Source organism: Somniosus microcephalus, chromosome 2 (genome assembly GCF_052327205.1).
Source record: "Somniosus microcephalus isolate GS21.2 chromosome 2, FLI_Smic_1.0, whole genome shotgun sequence".
Taxonomy (NCBI): Eukaryota; Metazoa; Chordata; class Chondrichthyes; order Squaliformes; family Somniosidae; genus Somniosus; species Somniosus microcephalus.
The window spans coordinates 136534206-136554211 of record NC_140988.1 but is presented as its reverse complement, the minus strand read 5'-3'; the positions used below and the strand labels follow the sequence as shown (position 1 = coordinate 136554211).

Below are 20006 nucleotides of genomic sequence, written 5' to 3'. Positions count from 1 at the left end.
GGTCAGTGAGAGACCTGGCTGCATGTCCTTTTAAGTTCTTTTGCAGGAGAGTGGACAAAGGAGCAGCCCTGTTCGCCCAGCCCGAGCTGGGCATCGAATGAAGATATACAGAATGTTGGGGATCACCTCGCCACTGGACAAATCCAGGAGGAGACCCCGCAGCGACCTTTGGGAGAAACCGGACAGAGTCCAGAGGAACCTGCCTACTCATCCTATGCGGAAGAGATGGCCCAGCTGGCCCCAACCCAGCACTATCCTGACCGAATTTCACTTGCGGGAGACCTCACTATTGAGGAGTCATGGTGGGGAAGCGCGGGCGCCTTGTCAGATAGGGACGCGTTCCCCAGGAGTGGGTGGTGATGGCCCGGGAAAGATTGTAAAGGGGAGGGGGAGACCCAAAAGTCATGTGGGTGCATTCGGGGAAGGGAGGAACTCACCCGGGGCCCACGGGCAAAGTTGGAGTGTAAGTGTGGCTGGGAAGGACGAGTGGGTGGCCAGATCTGGGATCCAAGTTTGAGTGTGGGGCCAGTGAGAGCCGCCACACAGGCACCCATCATTTTCTCCAGCCAGTCGAGGGCAGACGGGAGGGGGAGGGACTGGGAGTCGCGATCCCATACTCCCCGGCCTCGGTCTGTGAAACATGAGGGGTACCCCGCCTCCACAAAGGGACAAGGGAATGGCTCGGGGCTGGTGGAGCAGACTGTTCTGTAAAATCCATTCTGTATGTTTTAAAGTTTAAGACCATTAAAGTGGGGGGGGGTGGAATGAACATTTACTCCCCGGGTGGAAGGAGCAATACCCACTCGAATTTCATGACCCATCATTGGCACGTGATGGTCGGGGTTTATTTCAGCATTTTGTTTCAAATGTTTAATGGAGATTTTTGTATTTTGTTTTACAGTTCCAAGTGGTGCAAAGGCGTAGGACCCTCTCCATGCTTGGAATCATTTTGATTACATTGTATAACCAAGATTGCAACATTTTGTAATATGTTATAATGTAACAAGTGGTGCAGAGGTATGAGACCCCTTATTGTAACATTTTGTAATTGATGTATCTGTAAATGCCTACCATACCACGGTTTTTCTCAGATTTGAGGGGAATAGACGGGTCGGGGAATCAGTGATAGGTAGCTATAGGTAACTACAGGGGATGGTTGTTTGTCAGGGGGTCAGAAAATTTTGCTCACTTCTTCAAGAGGATACTACAAGCAAGTTGAGAGTATCCAAGGGGGAATGTAGGGGTTCGCAAAATCCTCTCAGTCCCCGAAGATCAGGAAATATTAATCCACATCGTGGACGAAGACTTTGTGTGATTTAAATTGTCTCTGGGTTGGACAATGTTTTAAAATGTGCCCAGAACCGCAAAAGGCTGCATTAAGGAGCCCGTGAGCTAAGCAGCACTTGGACACCAGAATCAAAGGACTTTGTGAAAATCGCACACTTTAAGATAGTACATTTTATTAAAAAAAGAGATGTACTCTTGAGTTTTGAACCTCATGGAAACAGAATTTTCAGCAGGAAAAAGGACAGACAGGCCATTAGCATTTGAATGGAGCCCGAGCTGTCAATCACCCTGTGGTATTGGGCAGGTCAGGTAACCTACAAGCTGTTTGTTTACACTGGGGAGTAGCCCGTTTGAATCTGCCAATCAAAGGCAGTTCGGGAAGCCCCTCCCTGCAGAGACAATCGATTTGTTTACAGAAACTGCTACAAGGATGTTTGCACAAGGAGTAACCACTTGAGACTGCAGTCTCAGTTGACCACAGACAATGGGTTTCTGTTTACATAGTAATACAACTCCATTCAAACCCATCAGGTTGAATGAAGACACATTCAAACCACTCCAAGCTTTATTCGACAGCCATCACAGACAATGGACACATTTAAACTGCAACTTTATTCAAGCCCATCCCAGACAATGGGGACCATTGGATCCCTTTTGTTTTAGCCCAGAAACTTCCAGATCTGGGCGGTAACATTTCGGCCCCAAAATTGGGGTATAAAAAGATAGTTTCTCAGAGGCATCTCTCTCTCTCTCTCTGGCTTGCCTCCATGTGCCCTCTACAGCGTGGCATCTGCCTGAAGAGGTAAAAACACCAGCAGTTTACTTTTAAAACACTGGTGTGTTTCTTTATTTCAGGACAGTGAAGATCTCGTGGGGCATGGAGCTGGCATTATAGTGGTGAGCATATATTTTTCTGACCTTCCACAAGACAACTTAGGATAGGCATAGGGGTGGGGAGTAAAGTGGGATTTTGTTAGAATTGTCATTTTAGTCGTTTTCCCTTGTTATGCCCGTTTTTCCTCCCCTATCTAAGCAATTTTACCATGATTACATTGATCGTGTGGTGTAGTTTATTTAGTTAATAAAGTTTGACTTCCTTGCATCCAAACCATTTGTCTGTTTTTAATATATCGTTAATTATAAGTTCCTCCAGTCAGAACTGGAAGGGTGGGTTTAGCGATTCGAAACCGCTGATTGGTATTGGTCACAGTGCAGTGGAAAAAAAGGCTGCTTGACCAGGTAAATTACCATAAACCAGGTAAAGGAAGGTAAATTACCATAAACCAGGTAAAAGATGCCCCCCTACACTGGTCCAGTTAAGTTTCTGGTCAATGGTGACCCCCAGGATGTTGATGGTGGGAGATTTGTCGATGGTAATACTGTTGAATGTCAAGGGGAGGTGATTAGACTTTCGCTTGTTGGAGATGGTCATTGCCTGGCACTTCTGTAGCACAAATGTTACTTGCCACTTATCAGCCCAAACCTGAATGTCGTCCAGGTCTTGCTGCATGCAGGCATGGACTGCTTCATTATCTGAGGAGTTGTGAATGGAACTGAAAACTGCAATCATCAGCGAACATCCCCACTTCTGACCTTATGATGGAGGGAAGGTCATTGATGAAGCAGCTGAAGATGGTTGGGCCTAGGACACTGCCCTGAGGAAATCCTGCAGTGATGTCCTAGAACTGGGATGATTGACCTTCAACCATCACAACCATCTTCCTTTGTGCTATGTATGACTCCAGCCAGTGAAGAGTTTTCCCCTGATTCCCATTGACTTCAATTTTACTAGGGCTCCTTGGTGCCACACTCAGTCAAATGCTGCCTTGATGTCAAAGGTAGTCAGTCACTTTCACCTTACCTCTAGAATTCAGATCTTTTACATGTTTGGACCAAGGCTGTAATGAGCTCTGGAGCTGAGTGGTCCTGACGGAACCCAAACTGATCATCGGTGAGCAGGTTATTGGTGAGTAAGTGCTGCTTGATAGCACTGTTGATGACACCTTCCATCACTTTGCTGATGATTGAGAGTAGGCTGGTGGGGGGGTAATTGGCTTGATTGGATTTGTCCTACTTTTTGTGAACAGGACACACATGGGCAATTTTCCACATTGCCGGGTAGATGCCAGTGTTGTAGCTGTACTGGAACAGCTTGGCTAGAGGTGCGGCTAGTTCTGGAGCACAAGTCTTCAGCATGATAACCAGGATGTTGTCGGGGCCTACATTTTTTTGCTGTATCCAGTGCGCTCAGCTATTTCTTGATATCACGTGGAGTGAATCGAAATTTCTGAAAATTGGCTTCAGCTGGAGGCCGAGATGGAGCATCCACTCAGCAGTTCTGGCTGAAGATGGTTGCAAATGCTAGAGCCTTGTCTTTTGCATTCCTGTGCTGGACTCTGCCATTATTGAGGATGGGGATATTCATGGAGCCTCCTCCTCCTGTTAGTTGTTTAATTGTCCACTACCATTCACGACTGGATGTGGCAGGACTGTGGAGCTTTGATGTGATCTGATGATTGTGGAGTTGCTTAGCCCTGTCTATAGCATGCTGCTTTCACTGTTTAGCATGCATGTAGTCCTGTGTTGTATCTAACCAAGATTAATCACTTGTTGGATGCTGCAGTTAATAAGCCATTCAAAATTGCTGTTGGGAATCTGCGGAAAATCTAGAAAATCTGCAAATTTTCAATGCAGGTGGCAGAATGAGGAAGGCCCCTTATCTGTGGCGGTATTCAGATGTACATCAACTACATTCTGAAATCAGTGATGATGACTCACTGCAGAATCATCAAAGGTTTCTTTGGAAGATTATTCTGATGGAGTTATTCCAGTTAGACAATGGTGGTTTACAACTTTAGTGCCCACACAATGGAGTCTCACTCACACTAGTGCTAAAATGATGCAATGTAAATCCAGATTTGAGGTCCTATCTAACTCTGGAGTAAAGCAAAGTAACAGTTCCGAGGGAATCTCACTACTTCGCTTCAGTATCAGGTCAGATTCTAACTCTGAATTTATACTACAATTTTAATGTCAGGGCAAAGCAAAGCATCTTTGAACTGAAGCTACAGCTGTAATGTCAATGAAACCTAAGGGGGAAAAATTGGGTGGCGCCCCATTTTGGGCACTACAATTAGCGCCCCAAAAACGTTAGCGCTCCTCCGCTGTAAATTCAGTAGTAGCACCACAAGCAGGAGGCTGGGCGCTACTGGAAGTGCTCCACCTCCTTCTTGGGGCACTACAACTGAAGGTCGCAGCGCTACGTGCAACAGCGCCATGCGCGCCGGTACATAGCACGACATCATTGCAGGCCTCCTCCCCTGATTAAAGGGGAGGGGCCTAGCATTGCATGCAGTGGGGCCCTGTTAGACCACCAGGGAGTGGGGTGCCGTGAAAACAGCCTGGCACTCAAGAGGAGTGCTGGGCTGAGCGATCGTGGCTGGCACCCTGAAAAAAAAATGGGAAAGGGGCAGGTGCTGGCAGTCGGCCAAAAGAAAATGGGCGCCCAACACCTGTCCCTTTTACTAGTGCCGCCGCCGCTGCAAAAACACCCCCTGACCCTGTCAGACATATCATCTGGCGTTAGGTCAGGGGGTGCAATGGAAGTTTGCGGCTGGGGCGCGAGCAGGGCGCTGCGCATGGCGATGATATTATGGATGGTGGCGCAGTGCCACAAGGTGCTACTGGCTTCCGCCACTGCTAATCTCCCGTTGAATTTCGCAGGAGGCGTTAGCGATGCCGCGCCCAGGCGCGAGGGGATTTGCGCCCTGTTAGTGCCCCCCAAGAGGTGCAAATCAATCAATTTTCCCCCCTAAGTGTTTATTAGCTCTGGTCCTGAATAGTGACTATAGCATCACATATCAATAACAAGTTCTATTGTTATTTTGTTACATTGCATCATTTATTTTTGTTTGTTTACTGTTATAATATTCCACTGCAGATTGTGTAGTTCAGAGATTATAGTGAGGACAAGTGATTTGTTATGGTGCAATATACTGCAACAAACCTTGCAATGTTCACCCTACAATGCAACTTTGCCCGTCAGTTTTTCTACTCAGCAGCACTTTAAAGCATACCATTGATTAAAATTAACACTAATTTAAAAACTGTGAGGAAGTTGCAGGGCAATTGGCTAAAACTACTACCATTTGCATGGATATATTCTGGAGGAGCTAATCAGTTTTTCCACTCATCGCACTTTAATTTGAATCAGCAGTATATTTTAAAGTACTAATATTCTACCATGCTCTGTCCCATAAGAATCAGGCACATTTCCAACTGGTTAGGATAGCAAGTGCTCATACAGTCGGGAAAGGGCTCAGCTCACCGGCACTGTAACAAGTAGGTCGTGAGTCAACATTCAGTAGCCTTATTGGCAAAAAATGATTGGGCTTATATGATGACCTAGTAACCAACTCCACTCTCTGTTGAGGTCTGGAGCCAAACAGATCAAAACATACTTAAGTTCAATCCCTGGCCTATGTTAAATATTCACAGAGGCAATGAGGAGAGGGGACACACCCCAATCAGTGACTAGAGTTAGGAAGGGAAAAATCAATCACGGGTCGTATTTCTGTTTCATATCTGGTGACTTCTGCTAGAACTACTTGTCTGTGAATTTTGGATGAGAACAGCATTGAACTTGGCTGTGATAACCTTCCAAGTTACTAGCACTCATCATCAAGCCTCATGTGAACAGTCACTTGATAGCCGACTCCTATCCATAGAACAAAACTCCTGTGTTAGTCACTGCTTCAGGACAGAGAGAGGAAATGGGAGAAAATTGAAGGGAAATAAAAAGTTGGGGGAAAATAGTTATTGCAGTTGAGAGCTGAATGAGAGGTGTGCAGTGTAGTTTTTGATAGGATATACAGGAATCCCGCCCCAACCGCGGTTTTGCCACACACAGATTTCAAGTATACACGGTTTCCTCTCTGCGACAACTTTTGCCAACCGCGGCAGTGAATTTTGCATATACGCGGTTTTTAATTTAGGATTAAGGTAAATAACATGATTTTATTGCTTTTAAATTCTTTTTTATTGTGTTATTTGAACATTTATACTGTATTTGCCAACCGCGGTTTTACTAACCACGGGGGTTTTCAGGGACGTATCCCCCGCGGTTGGGGAGGAATTACTGTACTGTTAAATGTTTCCAACAGATAATTTCACCATTTAATGTCTTTGCAAAATGATTAATCAAACTGTTTTAGACAAAGCACAGAATAACCAATTAGATCACCTGGATATTTCGTAAAATATTGTGAGCTTCACTGCTAAGCATAGAAATGCATTCAACAGAAAAAATAATTCCAGTGACTAAGCATTACTAACTGGTATGCTGCTAAATCAAAGCTTATTCAAACTATTTGAACTTGTGGGGCAAACAAAGCATGGACAGTAGCTGGTATATTAGACTTTTTATATTTGATTAAAAATTAGGCCTAGAATTTCCTTGGATTTTCTGCCACTGCACCACTGTAACTTTGCCAGAAGTGCAACGGAAATGTCAGCTTGTTGCATAAATCGGGGTTCCACCGCATTACTGGCAAAGTTACTGTAGAAGGTCCACGGAAATTCAGGGCCTGACTAAATTCAATACATTAGTCACTGGTTTACATTTCTGTACATACTGTTTGCAAATGCTTGTTTATTTGGACTACTTTTTGGTATGAATAATTGTTAGGTTGAAGCACAAAGCACATTATTATCTACGTATATTGAAGGGAAAATGCCTTGTCTGTATAATCAAAAGCACAGTAATATTTTAGAGGTCATCTGTTTCAGGAATGATTGCTTCCAAAGACAAATCTTCAAACACTATTGGAACGTTGTTAGATGTCCAGCCCTGGGCAGTTCTGTTGAAGCTTGGCCGACCAGCAGTACCATCTTGGGAGACAGGTAACCTGAGCTCTGGTTCCAGTAATGCAAAATCCAGCTTTGGTAGCTTGAAATTCATCATTTTGGAAGCTTTGTCAAAACCACCATAAGGAGTTGCAACTCTGTGGATTTAGAAGTAAAAAATCAGAAATGGATTAACAGGCAGTGTTTAGCCTTAGCTGCTCCTCGTTAGATCTTTTGGAGCATTCTTGGTAGTAACTGTAAGGCTGGAAACTGCATAACTGGACTGAAGCTGCAACGCCTCTTCTCTTAAATTTACTGGCTTTAATTTAAAGTTCTGTTCCCTGCCTTCCCCACACTCCCCCTCCATTGTACAATTTTTAGCTCTGAATGGGACCACGTTAAGTATCACATCCATGCTTCACATCCCAGATTACATTACATCCCAGACTAAAGGGTCGCCCTTTTAGAACTGAGATGAGGAGGAATTTCTTCTCTCAGAGGATCATAAATCTGTGGAATTCTCTGCCCCAGAGAGCTGTGGAGGCTGGGTCATTAAATACATTTAAGGTGGAGATAGACAGATTTTTGCAAGATAAGGGAGTGAAGGGTTATGGGGAGCGGGCGGGGAAGTGGCTTTGAGCCCAAGATCAGCCATAATCTTATTGAATGGTGGAGCAGGCTCGAGGGGCCAAGTGGCCTATTCCTGCCCCTATTTCTTATGTTCTTATTACAACAGCAACTACACTTTAAAAATACATCATTGGTTGTAAAGTGCTTTGGGATGTCCTGAGGCCATGAAATGCACTATATCAATGGAAGGCTTTCCTTTTCAGGTTATCTGTGAGAAATACCACTGGAGATCAGTTAGTTTATTCTAAATATGACTGAAAGTTGATTTTCACCTTTTCAATTCTGAAGTGTTCCAAATGCAGTCAGTGATTGACAGATTTTTAAATGTAATTTGATAAATCTGGAGGAGGAGGGTGCAAACCTGACTTTGCCCTACTCTACATTAATTCTGTTTGGTATTTTAAGGTTAGAATGTTTATTTTATGTTGGAATTGCTTAACAGAGGGCGCACTAAAGCCTGCGGGACTGCAAAGTCCTTTAATTATATCAGCTCTTCTATTCAAATATAGTATCCCATTTATAACAACAACAGAGGTGCAATCAGATAAAGAAGGAAATATTTAGAATGGGTGAAGAAAAATTTGGTCAAAGAGGTAGGTTTTAAGTAGGGTCTTAACATAGAAACATAGAAGATGATAGGAGCAGGAGTAGGCCATTCAGCCCCTCGAGCCTGCTCTGCCATTTAATGAGATCATGGCTGATCATCCAAATTAAGTACCCTGTCCCTGCTTTCTCCCCATATCCCTTGATCCCTTTAGACTCAAGAAATATATCCAACTCCTTCTTGAATATATTTAATGAATTGGCCTCAACTGCCCTGTGTGGCAGAGAATTCCACAGGTTCACCACTCTCTGGGTGAAGAAATTCCTCCTCATCTCAGTCCTAAATGGCTTACCCCTTATCCTTAGACTGTGACCCCTGGTTCTGGACTCCCCCACCATCGGGAACATCCTTCCTGCATCTAGTCTGTCTAGTCATGTTAGAATTTTATAAGTTTCAATGAGATCCCCTCTCATTCTTCTAAACTCTAGCAAATATAAGCCCAATCGACCCAATCTCTCCTCATACGTCATTCCTGCCATCCCGGGTATCAGTCTAATGAATCTTCGCTGCACTCTCTCCAAGGCAAGAACATCCTTCCTCAGATAAGGTGACCAAAACTGCACACAATACTCAAGGTGTGGTCTCACCAAGGCCCTGTACAACTGCAGCAAGACATCCTTGCCCCTGTACTCAAATCCTCTCGCTATGAAGGCCAAAATACCATTTGCCTTCTTAACTGCCTGATGCACCTGCATGCTTACCTTCAGCGACTGGTGCACAAGGACACCCAGGTCTCGTTGAACTTCCCCTTTTCCCAATCTATTGCCATTCAGATAATAATCTGTCTTCCTGTTTTTGCCACCAAAGTGGATAACCTCGCATTTATCCACATTATACTGCATTTGCCATGCATCTGCCCAATCACCCAAACTGTCCAAATCCAGCTTTGTGTCGTCTGTAAACTTGGAGATATTACATCTAGTTCCCTCGTCTAGATCATTAATATATATTGTGAACAGCTGGGGTCCTAGCACCGATCCCTGCGATACCCCACTAGTCACTGCCTGCCACTCAGAAAAAGACCCGTTTATTCCAACTCTTTGCTTCCTGTCTGCCAACCAGTTCTCTATCCAAGACAGTACCTTACCCCCAATCCCATGTGCTTTAACTTTACACGCTAATCTCTTTTGCGGGACCTTAACGAAAGCCTTCTGAAAGTTCAAATACAGCACATCCACTGGTTCTCCCTTATCTATTCTACCAGTTACATCCTCAAAAAATTCCAGTAGATTAGTCAAGCATGATTTGCCTTTTGTAAATCCATGTTGACTTTGTCCGATCCTGTCACTGTTTTCCAAGTGCTCTGCTATTACTATTATATAATGGACTCTCGCATTTTCCCCACTACCGATGTCAGGCTTACCGGTCTATAATTCCCCGTTTTCTCTCTACCACATTTTTAAATAGTGGGGTTATATTAGCTATCCTCAAATCCATGGGAACTGTTCCAGAGTATAGAATTTTGGAAGATGACCAACAATGCATCTACTATTTCCAGGGCCACTTCCTTAAGTACCCTAGGATGTAGATTATCAGGCCCTGGGAATTTATTGGCCTTCAATCCCATCAATTTCCCAAACACCTTTTCCCTACAAATACTGATTTCATTAAATTCCTCCGTCTCATTAGACCCTATGTTCCCCGACATCTCTGGGAGGTTATTTGTGTCCTCCTTTGTGAAGACAGAACCAAAGTATGTATTTAATTGATCTGCCATTTCTTTGTTCCCCATTATAAATTCCCCTGATTCTGACTGCAACAGATCTATGCTTGACTTCACCAATCTTTTTCTCTTCACATATCTATAGAAGCTTTTACAGTCAGTTTTTATGTTCCCTGCAAGCTTACTCTCATAATCTATTTTCCCTATTAAAAGAGGAGAGGGCGGTGGAGCAAGTTTAGGGACGGAAATCCAGAACATGGAGCCTAGATGGCTGAAGGCATGGTGCCAAATGGTAGGGTGATGGGTAAGTGGGAATGCACAAAAAGCAGATGAATGGACAGTTATGGGAGAGTTGTAGTGCTGGAGTAGGTTACAGAGATAGTGAGGGGCAGTGAGGTCAGTGAGGATAGGCACGATAGGTGAGTGGGGCCAGTGGCTGTAGGATATGAGCAGCAGAGTTTTGGATGAGCTAAAGTTTATGGATGGTGAATGATGGGAGACCAGCTAGGACAGCATTGCAATCGTCGAGTCACGTGGTCACAAAGGCATGGATGAAGATTTCAGCAGCAATTGAGCTGAGGCAGGGAGGAGCTGAGCAATATTACAGAGGTGGAAGTAGGTGGTCTTTATGATGGGAAGGATAGGGGGATGGAAGCTCAGCTCAGGGTCAAATAGAACACTGAGGTTGCAAACAGTTGGCTTCAACCTCAGACAGTGGCTGGAGAGAGGGATGGAATCGTCCATAAAGGTACAGATTTTTCTGGTGGGGGCCAAAGATGATGGCTTTGTTCTTCTCAATGTTTAACTGGAGGAAATTGTTGCTTTATCATGATTGGATATTGGACAAGCAATCTGTCAACACAGAGGCAAGCTTGAGAGAGGTGGTGGAGCAATAGAACTGGTGTTGTTCGCATACATGTGGATCCCATGTCTGCGGATGATGTTACCAAGGGACAAGGTGCAGATGAGGAAGAGAAGGAGACCAAGGATAGTTCCTTGGAGGATTCCAGAGGTAACAGTGCAGGGTGGGAAGAGAAGCAATTGCTGGAGTTGCTCTGGCTATGATTAGGTAGGTAAGAGTAGAACGAAACGAGGACAACCCCATGCATGCAGCTGGGCAATGCAGGAACAGCATTGGAGGAGGATGGTGTGGTCCACCTTGTCAAAGGCTGCAGAGAGTAAAAAGAGAATGAGGAGGAATAATGCACCATGGTGACAGTCACAGAGAATGCCATTTGCAACTTTGTTTAGTGGTATTGCAGTACTGAGGCAGGGATGGAATCCTGATTGAAGAGATTCAAACATGGAGTTGCAAGAAAGATGGGCACAGATTTGGGAGGTGACTTAAAGAAGTAATGCATCAGTAAGCAGATATAACATGAAAGCTTGCTGCATGAGCCACTTCAGCACTGGACATACTGTTCGTTGCATGCTGCATTTTTCTGGGTGAATGGAAATTCCCAGTTTCCAACAGAGCTTTTGTAATCAGTGTGTTATTAGGCACGTCCACAACCTGATGTTTCACAACCACTCACTTTAGGTCAGCAGCAACAGATCCTGTATTGTAACACAGAACCTAAAAATTACAATTCATCAGTTTTGCAGCTGCAACACGAGAGTTGGTGAAATCATTGGACTCCTTACATGGAGAGGCATGGAAAAAGTTGTCAGGCTAGTACAACTAGTTACCAAAAAATCTGGACCAAAAATGACCATTCATTAGTTTAACAGCTGCAACACTGCGGACTTTCACAAAGCAAACTAGGTTTAAATTCTATTTTTGTCTGACATTTGCATTCAGGCATTCCCTTGGGAGTGAATTTTGCCAGACGCAGACACATCATTCCACAGAAGGGAAGAAAAACTGTATGAAGGGAGGGAACTTCCATTTCAACTAAACCCCTTTGCTAGCTGAAACTGTGAAATTGACAGCATTTTAGGAGATGTCTGCAGGTTTAACTATCCTACCCTCCCAAACAAAAAACATAGTGAAGGAATCTGATTTGGTTTGGGACGAGGGAGAAAGGAAATAGGATGAATTACAAAGCAAAATCTATTTGGAAAAAATAGTCAATGTAGTCAAAATCTCACTAATGTAATGGATCATACATTTTATCATGAGGAAAAATAGCAAATGTATATGTAAATATATATATCTATATATATATATATATATATATATAAAAAATAGTGGTGTCTCTCTGTCTGTCCGGGCATCACTCAAAAGTTATAGAGCGTACCTACACATGTTATATCAAAAGAAAGGTTATGATTAGGAGGGTGTCCTAGGCGTATTTACTTTTTGGTCAGACAAAAATTCCGCTCATTAGCGGTTGGCCAATCATACGGGGGAAATCCGCTCATTAGCATTGAGTGACGTGAAGGTTGACCAATCCGCGCGCTGCATCACGGGGGGCGTTTCATGGCATTTGTGGGCAGGGCCTAATCCTTCAAACTGCCGTTATTCAGGTGAGTGGCGGCCATTACAGACTGGCCGGGCCTGAAGCACAAAAAATTTCTCTCTTTCTCTCTCCTCTTCCCTCTCTTCTTCCCTCTCTCTCTCGCTCTCTCTCCTTCACTCTCTCTCTCTCTCTCCTTCCCCCTCTCTCTCTTGCCGTGAGTGCGGGACCGGCAAAACCGGGGCTTTCCAACGAGCCGTCCCCGACCGCAATTGGACACGGGAGTCTGCAGCGAAAGGCGTTCGTCTGCCGCCTGGCCAACCGGGTCCAAAGGCCTGCCGTGTTAACTGTCAGGAACCCCGGGCTCGCTTCGGAGCGCTGGGCACCCGGCCTCCCGTTGTCGGACTGACTCCGTTCTGGTACCGAGGTGAGTCCGGTCGGGCCTGAGGCGCTAGGGAGGGAGGGAGAGGGGAGGGAGGGAGAGAAAGGAAAGGAGGGAGAGAGAGGGGGAGGGAGAGAGAGAGGGAGGGGGGAGAGAGAGGGAGGGGGGAGAGAGAGGGAGGGGGTGAGAGAGAGGGAGGGGGGAGAGAGAGGGGGGAGAGAGGGAGGGGGGAGAGAGAGGGAGGGGGGAGGAGAAGAGGAGAGGGAGAGGGAGAGGGAGGGAGAGGGAGAGGGAGAGAGGGGGAGAGGGGGCAGGGAGGGAGGGGGAGGGGGAGGAGAGGGGGAGGGGGAGGGAGAGGGAGAGGGGGAGGGAGAGGGAGAGGGGGGAGGGAGGGAGAGAGGGGAGGGAGGGGGAGGAGGGGAGGGAGGGGGAGGGAGAGAGGGGGGAGGGAGGGAGAGAGGGGAGGAGGGAGGGAGGGGGGGAGGGAGGAGAGAGGAGAGGGGGAGGGAGAGAGGGGGGAGGGAGAGAGGGGGGGAGGGAGGGGGAGGGGGAGGGAGAGAGGGGGGAGGGAGGGAGAGGGGGAGGGAGGGAAAGGGAGGGAGGGAGAGAGGGGGAGGGAGGGAGGGGGAGGGAAGGAGAGAGGGGGGAGGGAGGGGGAGGGGAGGGAGAGAGGGGGAGGGAGGGGGAGGGAGAGGGGGGTGGGAGGGAGGGAGGGGGAGGGAGGGAGAGAGGGGGAGGGAGAGGAGAGGAAGGGGAGGGAGAGGGGGAGGGAGGGAGAGGAGAGGGGGAGGGAGGGAGAGGAGAGGGGGAGGGAGGGAGAGGAGAGGGGGAGGGAGGGAGAGGAGGGGGAGGGAGAGGAGAGGGGGAGGGATGGGGGAGAGGGAGAGAGAGAGGGGGAGGGAGGGGGAGGAGAGGGGAGGAGAGGGGCAGGGAGGGAGAGGAGAGGGGCAGGGAGGGAGAGGAGAGGAGAGGGGGAGCGGGAGAGGGAGGGGAGAGGAGAGTGACCAACCCACCAGTCTCATAACCAGTTTTACAAAAAAGCCTGGCGTTTGTGGGCGGGGCCTAATCCTTCAAACTGACGTTACTGAGGTGAGTGGCGGCCATTACAGACCGGCCGGGCCTGAAGCTTAAAAAATTTCTCTCTCTCTCTCTCCTTCCCCTCCCCCCCTCTCTCTCTCTCTCTCTCTCTCTCTCTCTCTCCTCTTCCCTCTCTTCTTCCCTCTCTCTCTCTCTCTCTCTCTCTCCTTCCCTCTCTCTCTCTCTCTCCTTCCCCCTCCCTGTCTTGCCGTGAGTGCGGGACCAGGAAAACCGGGGCTTTCACTCGAGCCGTCCCGACCGATATCGGACACGGGAGTCCGCAGCGAAAGGCGTTCCACTGCCGCCCGGCCAACCGGGTCCAAAGGCCCGCCGCGTTAACCATGAGGAACCCCAGGCTCGCTTCGGAGCGATGGGCACCCGGACTCCCGGTGTCGGATATGCTCCGTTCTGGTACCGCGGTGAGTCGGAGGGAGAGGAGAGGAGGAGAGGGAGAGGGGAGGGGAGGGAGGAGAGAGAGGGGCAGGGAGAGAGAGGGGCAGGGAGAGAGATGGGCAGGGAGAGAGAGGGGCGGGAGAGAGAGAGGGGAGAGACAGGGGCAGGAGAGAGAGGGGGGAGGGAGAGAGAGAGTGTGAGGGAATTTCCCGCCGACCTCACAAAATGGCGGGCCGCCCTTCTTCACCCACAGTCTCTCTCTCTCTCTCTCCCCCCCAGTCTCTCTCTCTCTCTCCCCCCCAGTCTCTCTCTCTCTCTCTCTTCCCCCCAGTCTCTCTCTCCCCCCGTCTCTCTCTCTCTCGATCCCCGGGCCTCTCTGCCCCCCAGTCTCTCTCTCTCTCTCTCTCTTTCCCTCTCTCTCTCTCTCTCTCTCTTTCTCCTTCCCACACAGACAGAGAGACAGACAAACTCATTTATATGTATATATATATAAATTATTTCTACTTTTTTCATAACAACATGCCCTCAAAAAACCCTCGGCACTGCCGGGCACTCCAGCTAGTATAGTCTCAGATATACCACGGGCTCTGGTGCAACACTGAGAAATTGTAGCTCTCGAGTATAGAAAATTACATTTTTTTTTCTTCTGCTTTTTACATATTTTCCAAGGTTAGCCTTAGTGAAAGGATGTAATGCAGCAAATTAAATCATTATTACAGTTTTGAAAAACATGGCAATTCTAAGAAGTCTCTAAAAGATCTACCATATCAAACCATACCATATAATCTGGGTCTGCTGTTCTGAGAGCTGATGTTATCATTTAAACTTGTGACTGCTTGGTGGTCAGGTCAAAATGTTCCTCTTGTATTTTTTCATGTTCTTTGATAAGTATCTGATCTTTCTAAAATACCGATCTAAGTACGAAACAACAGAAGAATGTTTGGAAAGCTCTGCACTATTTATAGTGCCATTGAGAAGGTGTCACCCCAGCAAGGGTGACATTTTGAAATGCATCGCAGAGCCTCGGCATACGTAAAGACAAACAATATTGCCGTGAAATTTGGCACCTTAATGCCGGCAGTTAAGGCCAGTTTCAAGAAAAAAATGGCGGCTGCATCACTTCTGCCTACTTCCAGCATGGCCCACACTGGTCACCATCTTGGTGAGGGAGATAGCGTGGTCGGGACGTGCGTGCGCCGGCAGTATGCAGAGTAGGCCAGATCGTGATGTCAGTCAGTGTGTAACACTGATTTGATGCATGACCTGCCATTTTCGACATCGCCATTCCATTCAGCACCCTCTCCTAAACACACACAGATGCACGAGCGACCCCCGCCCCCCCCACCCACCCCCACCAGTGCAATTTAAAGGATACATCCAACTTGCAGATAAGTTAATTATTTCTCTTGTAGTGGCTCTTGCAGAGTTTATATGAATATCGACTTGCTGGAAGACATTTATGAAGTTGTTAAAGAGTGCAGGGAGTGCTGCTGGATGTTGAGAAGGTGTTGGCTGCTACTGGAAGGCCTCTGACTACACCACTTGCTCCCAGTCATGGGGACTATACTTGCAGACCCCCTCACACTGCAGCATGACAGGGAGATGGAGCAGAGGCTGCAAAGACAAGCTGCTCACAGAGGGAGCAGGAGCAGGGGAGGAGAGCTCTCAGCAGGTGGCCTAGCCCACCTAAGATCTTCAGGGAGCACTTCTCCTACCTGCACCTAAGCCAGGAGCAGTGTGTTTGGTGGCTCTGCTTCGCCAAGGAGGTGGTCGCTGAACTCTGCCACATCTTGGAACCAGACCTGCAGCTTCAGAGCAGGGCAATAAAGGCTCTGCCAGTGGCCCTCAAGTTGTCCGTGGACCTGAATTTTATTCGCCAGCGGATATTTCCAGGCTGGAACAGGTGATATAGCAAATATCTCGCAGTTTGTCGTCCACCTCTGCATCTAGGAGGTCACATAGGCTCTGTATTCTAGGAGAAGGGACTTAATTTTCTTCTCTCTAAACAGAGAGACACAGGAGGAGCACGCACGTAGCTTTGCCAGGATATTGGGCTTCCCCATGGTGCAGGACACCATCATCTGCGCACACATGGTTTTGCGGGCGCTGCATATCAATGCTGAGATGTACCGCACCACAAAGACTACCACTCACTTAATGTGCAGTTGGTGTGCAACCACGCCCAGCATATCATGATGGGTCATTGCCCGCTATCCTGGCAGCAGTCATGATGCCTTCATCTTGCGGCAGTCCACTGTGCCAGCAATCTTTCAGCCATCACGTCAACCCGAGGGTGGCTGCTCAGAGACAAGGGCTATCTGCTCTGCACCTGGCTGATGATTCCCCTTTGCAACCCCACCACTCGTGGCCAGCAGTCATATAATGAAAGCCATGCTTCCACGAGGAACATGATCGAGCAGACTATCGTGGTGCTCAAGCAATAGTTCCGCTGCCGTGACCACTCAGGAGGAGCTCTCCAGTACTCACTGGAGTGGGTGTCCCAATTCGTGGCGGTCTTCTGCATCCTCCACAGCTTGCCACCACGGGTTCCGCGACCACCTCAGGAGGAGGAGGAAAAGGAGAAAGAGGAAGAGGAGGAGGAAGGGAGGAGACAGACTGCAAGTCCCCGTTCTGGATGGGCTGACATAAGCACATCATCAGACTCCGATTCCCCTGAATGACACCGCAGATCCCCATTGCTCAACACTTCCCCACCTTACCATCCCTTTGTCATGGAACATCACAGCATCCTCTTGGCCACAATGCTGAAATGAAAGCCTCCACAATACAAACATTCCAAACATTAATTTATAAATGATTCAATTCAATACTACATGACAAGGTCAACTAATCACCCTTGTGCATTCCCTTAGTGTCTGTCTTTCATGTTCCTTTGCTTGTTCTAGTGCTCCTATGCAGTGCTACCCCAGGCTGCTGACTTTCCATAGAGAACACTGCAGATGGCCTTGGATGACGAGCAGCTCTGGGCCTAGAAGGCCCGACTGTAGACTGCACCACCTCAGCGTGGGCGACAGCAGTCTGGGCTGGCTGGCTGACAGGCAACTGCAATGGCACTGGCGGAGTGGCAGTGGTGGAAGTACAAATGCTGTCACCCTGAGAGAGGACAACAGGTTGGAGCTCCACGGAGCCACTGCCACTCCTCCGGGTGGCGCCTCAGCATTCCTAGCCAACAGTTGGAGGGCAGATTGCTGGACTGCTGTGAGACCCTGCAAGCCTGTTACCACACTCATAAACCCAGCCACGATGGCAGCAATCTGATCTTGCGTGGCAGCAAGCTGAGCAGTCTGAGCTTCCACTGCAGCACTCAGAGGTTGGGTCCCTCTTATTTTTTATTTTGTGCGCGGTCCCTTTAACTGGTTATGTGGCCCATTCAAATTTTCAAGCATGCGCAAGTCCTTCCATATAAAAGTCGGTGAGCGGCCTGCTCGGGACCACCAGACCGCTCTGCGGTCGTGCGGCCGCGCAGCTTAGCGGGAACATTGGTTGGGTCGCTTCCACTTTGCTGCAATGGAAGCTGCGACATCGCCCATCACACCCACCATCATGGTTAGGTCAACATGCGCTCTAATGGTGTTGCCCATCACTTCCATCCTGGAAATCATGGGCTCCAAGCTTCGCGCAAAGCCCTGTGCAAGGTTAGAGCTGGATTCCTCCATGTTCCTTAACAGTCAAAAAAGGCTCTCTGGCAGGCCTGCATCAAGCATTTCTGTGTGCATGTCCATCACCATTCTTCTGTAGGCTGCCCCATCGACGTCCTCCTCTGCAGCAGAACTCGTGTGCGACCTCGTCCTCCGGGGAGCTGCCACCTGCGCTACACTTTCCTCCTGCCCTGGCTGCAGCCCACTCGTGCCCAGTGACTCATCACGTGCAGATCCTGCCTCGATACTATCCTCTAAAGTTTGCACAGTGCCATTTTCTGAGCTGGTGCCTGGGAGTGTCAGACCGAGTGACACTGCCTGCGATTTCCCCTACCTTGGTGGGTCCGTGGAGGATGACGTCGGTGGCGGGTCCCGACCCTGCTGCTGGCTGCAGCCCGCTGTGTAGAATGATTTTATGTTGATTGGGATTGTTAAGCCTGCCCAGTGCATTTGCCGGCCAATTAAAGGAAGCGGGTCCGAGGACGTCATTTGATGACACGTCATCAGCCAGTTTCCTTAAAGGGACCATGTGCAAATTTATTTTGACAGTTGTGCTGTCAATGTTCTACAGCATTGAGGTGACGCAAACTCTGACAAGCACTGCACAGAGGTGCACCAAGGCTCTCCCATGACTCCCTCCATATGCTTGTATGGTTGTACATTGCACAGGAGGGCAGAAGCAGGGATGTCGTCAGGAGGACCGGGCTGCAGTGGCACAAACCTTTCAATGATCTCAGTAGATCACAAAACGTGACTGCAAAGCCACACTCAACTTCACCCTGCTGTGCCACTCATCACATCCCCATCACTCTGCCTTCCCTACCATACTCTGCGCATCCTTACTCACACCAACTTACCTTGCACCTCCACCCATCCCTCTCTATCTACATTATCATTTCCCCATCTCACTAGCCACCCCTCACACTCACCCTCATCCTAGTCTAATCATACCAACTAACAACACACAAGGGTAGGCACTTATGTGTTTTAGCCAATATTCATGTAAAGTTTCTGTTAATGTGGTGTTGTGGCAGAACCTCTGAATGACTCTGGCTAACTGTATATAATTCTCTTTAACGATATTCTAACACCAGCCTAAACCTGTACCATTGCATTAGGCATTACTGTGTTTGGTATATAGAGTTTGCATGTACGGGGCGTGGCCCCTTTAAGAGCGCGGGAAAATGCGGGCAAACGCGATGACGTCACGTCGCAAACCACGGGACTGCCCAGTCAGTCCTCGTGGCATCTCCTTTGAGTAAAGACCTGTTTGATTGTTCTCTTGTGTCAATCTCCGTTATTCGTAGGAATTCGTTAATTCCTACATTGGTGACCCCGTTTTTGTGAACGTTTTCACAAAAGAAGAGCGCAGCATGGAAGCAAACGTCGTTTCGCTAAAGCTACTGCAGTTCTGGGAGCAGCAAGCGCCCTCGTGGTTTATTCAGGTCGAGGCCCAGTTCGCCCTGAGGAACATCGATGCGGATCAGACCAAGTACCTTTATGTGATCTCCGTACTCAACAGCTCTACCGCCTCTCGGATCGTCAGCCTCCTTGAAAACCCCCCAACGGAGCGCAAGTATGAAACCCTCAAAGCGCGGTTACTGCAGGTTATCGGGCTCACAAAATCGGAGCGCGCCCATCGATTACTCACTATGCCCAGGCTTGGGGACTCCAAGCCTTCAGAGTTGATGGGCCAAATGCTCATACTCCTGGGCTCAGAACGGGAATGTTTCCTATTCCACGAGATTTTCCTCAGCCAACTGCCTGAACAGGTACAAGCTGCCCTGGCCAGATCTGAAGTTGAAGACTGCGCAACACTCGCTGCGGAGGCTGACAAAATTTTCGCTGTAACTCGGCAGTACTGCACCACCACGAGGCACCCATCCCCCGCAGACACCGCCCCAGCTCGTCCACCTGCTGGGCTGTGTTTCTACCACGTGCAGTTCGGCGCCAAAGCGAAGCGTTGCCGCCCTCCCTGCAGTTTTCCCCCCAAAAAACAATGACTGACACTGCGGCCACCAAGGAACAGGTCTAACGGGCACCCCGCAGCCGCGATGGCGATCGGCAA

At 48.3% G+C, this 20006-nt stretch overlaps 2 protein-coding genes across 2 annotated transcripts in view; both read right to left on the bottom strand.

Annotated features, from left to right (window-relative positions):
• Positions 1–5965, bottom strand: part of LOC147122969 (uncharacterized) — a 55616-nt gene extending 49651 nt beyond the window's left edge. Inside the window, exon 1 of the mRNA XM_085965121.1 lies at positions 5956–5965. Coding sequence (XP_085821247.1) covers positions 5956–5965 — 10 coding nt within the window. The remainder of the gene's footprint in view (positions 1–5955) is intronic.
• A 336-nt stretch (positions 5966–6301) lies between these two features.
• myoz2b (myozenin 2b) overlaps positions 6302–20006 on the bottom strand; it is a 57311-nt gene continuing 43606 nt past the window's right edge. Inside the window, exon 6 of the mRNA XM_085962851.1 lies at positions 6302–7289. Coding sequence (XP_085818977.1) covers positions 7055–7289 — 235 coding nt within the window. The 3' untranslated portion in view covers positions 6302–7054. The remainder of the gene's footprint in view (positions 7290–20006) is intronic.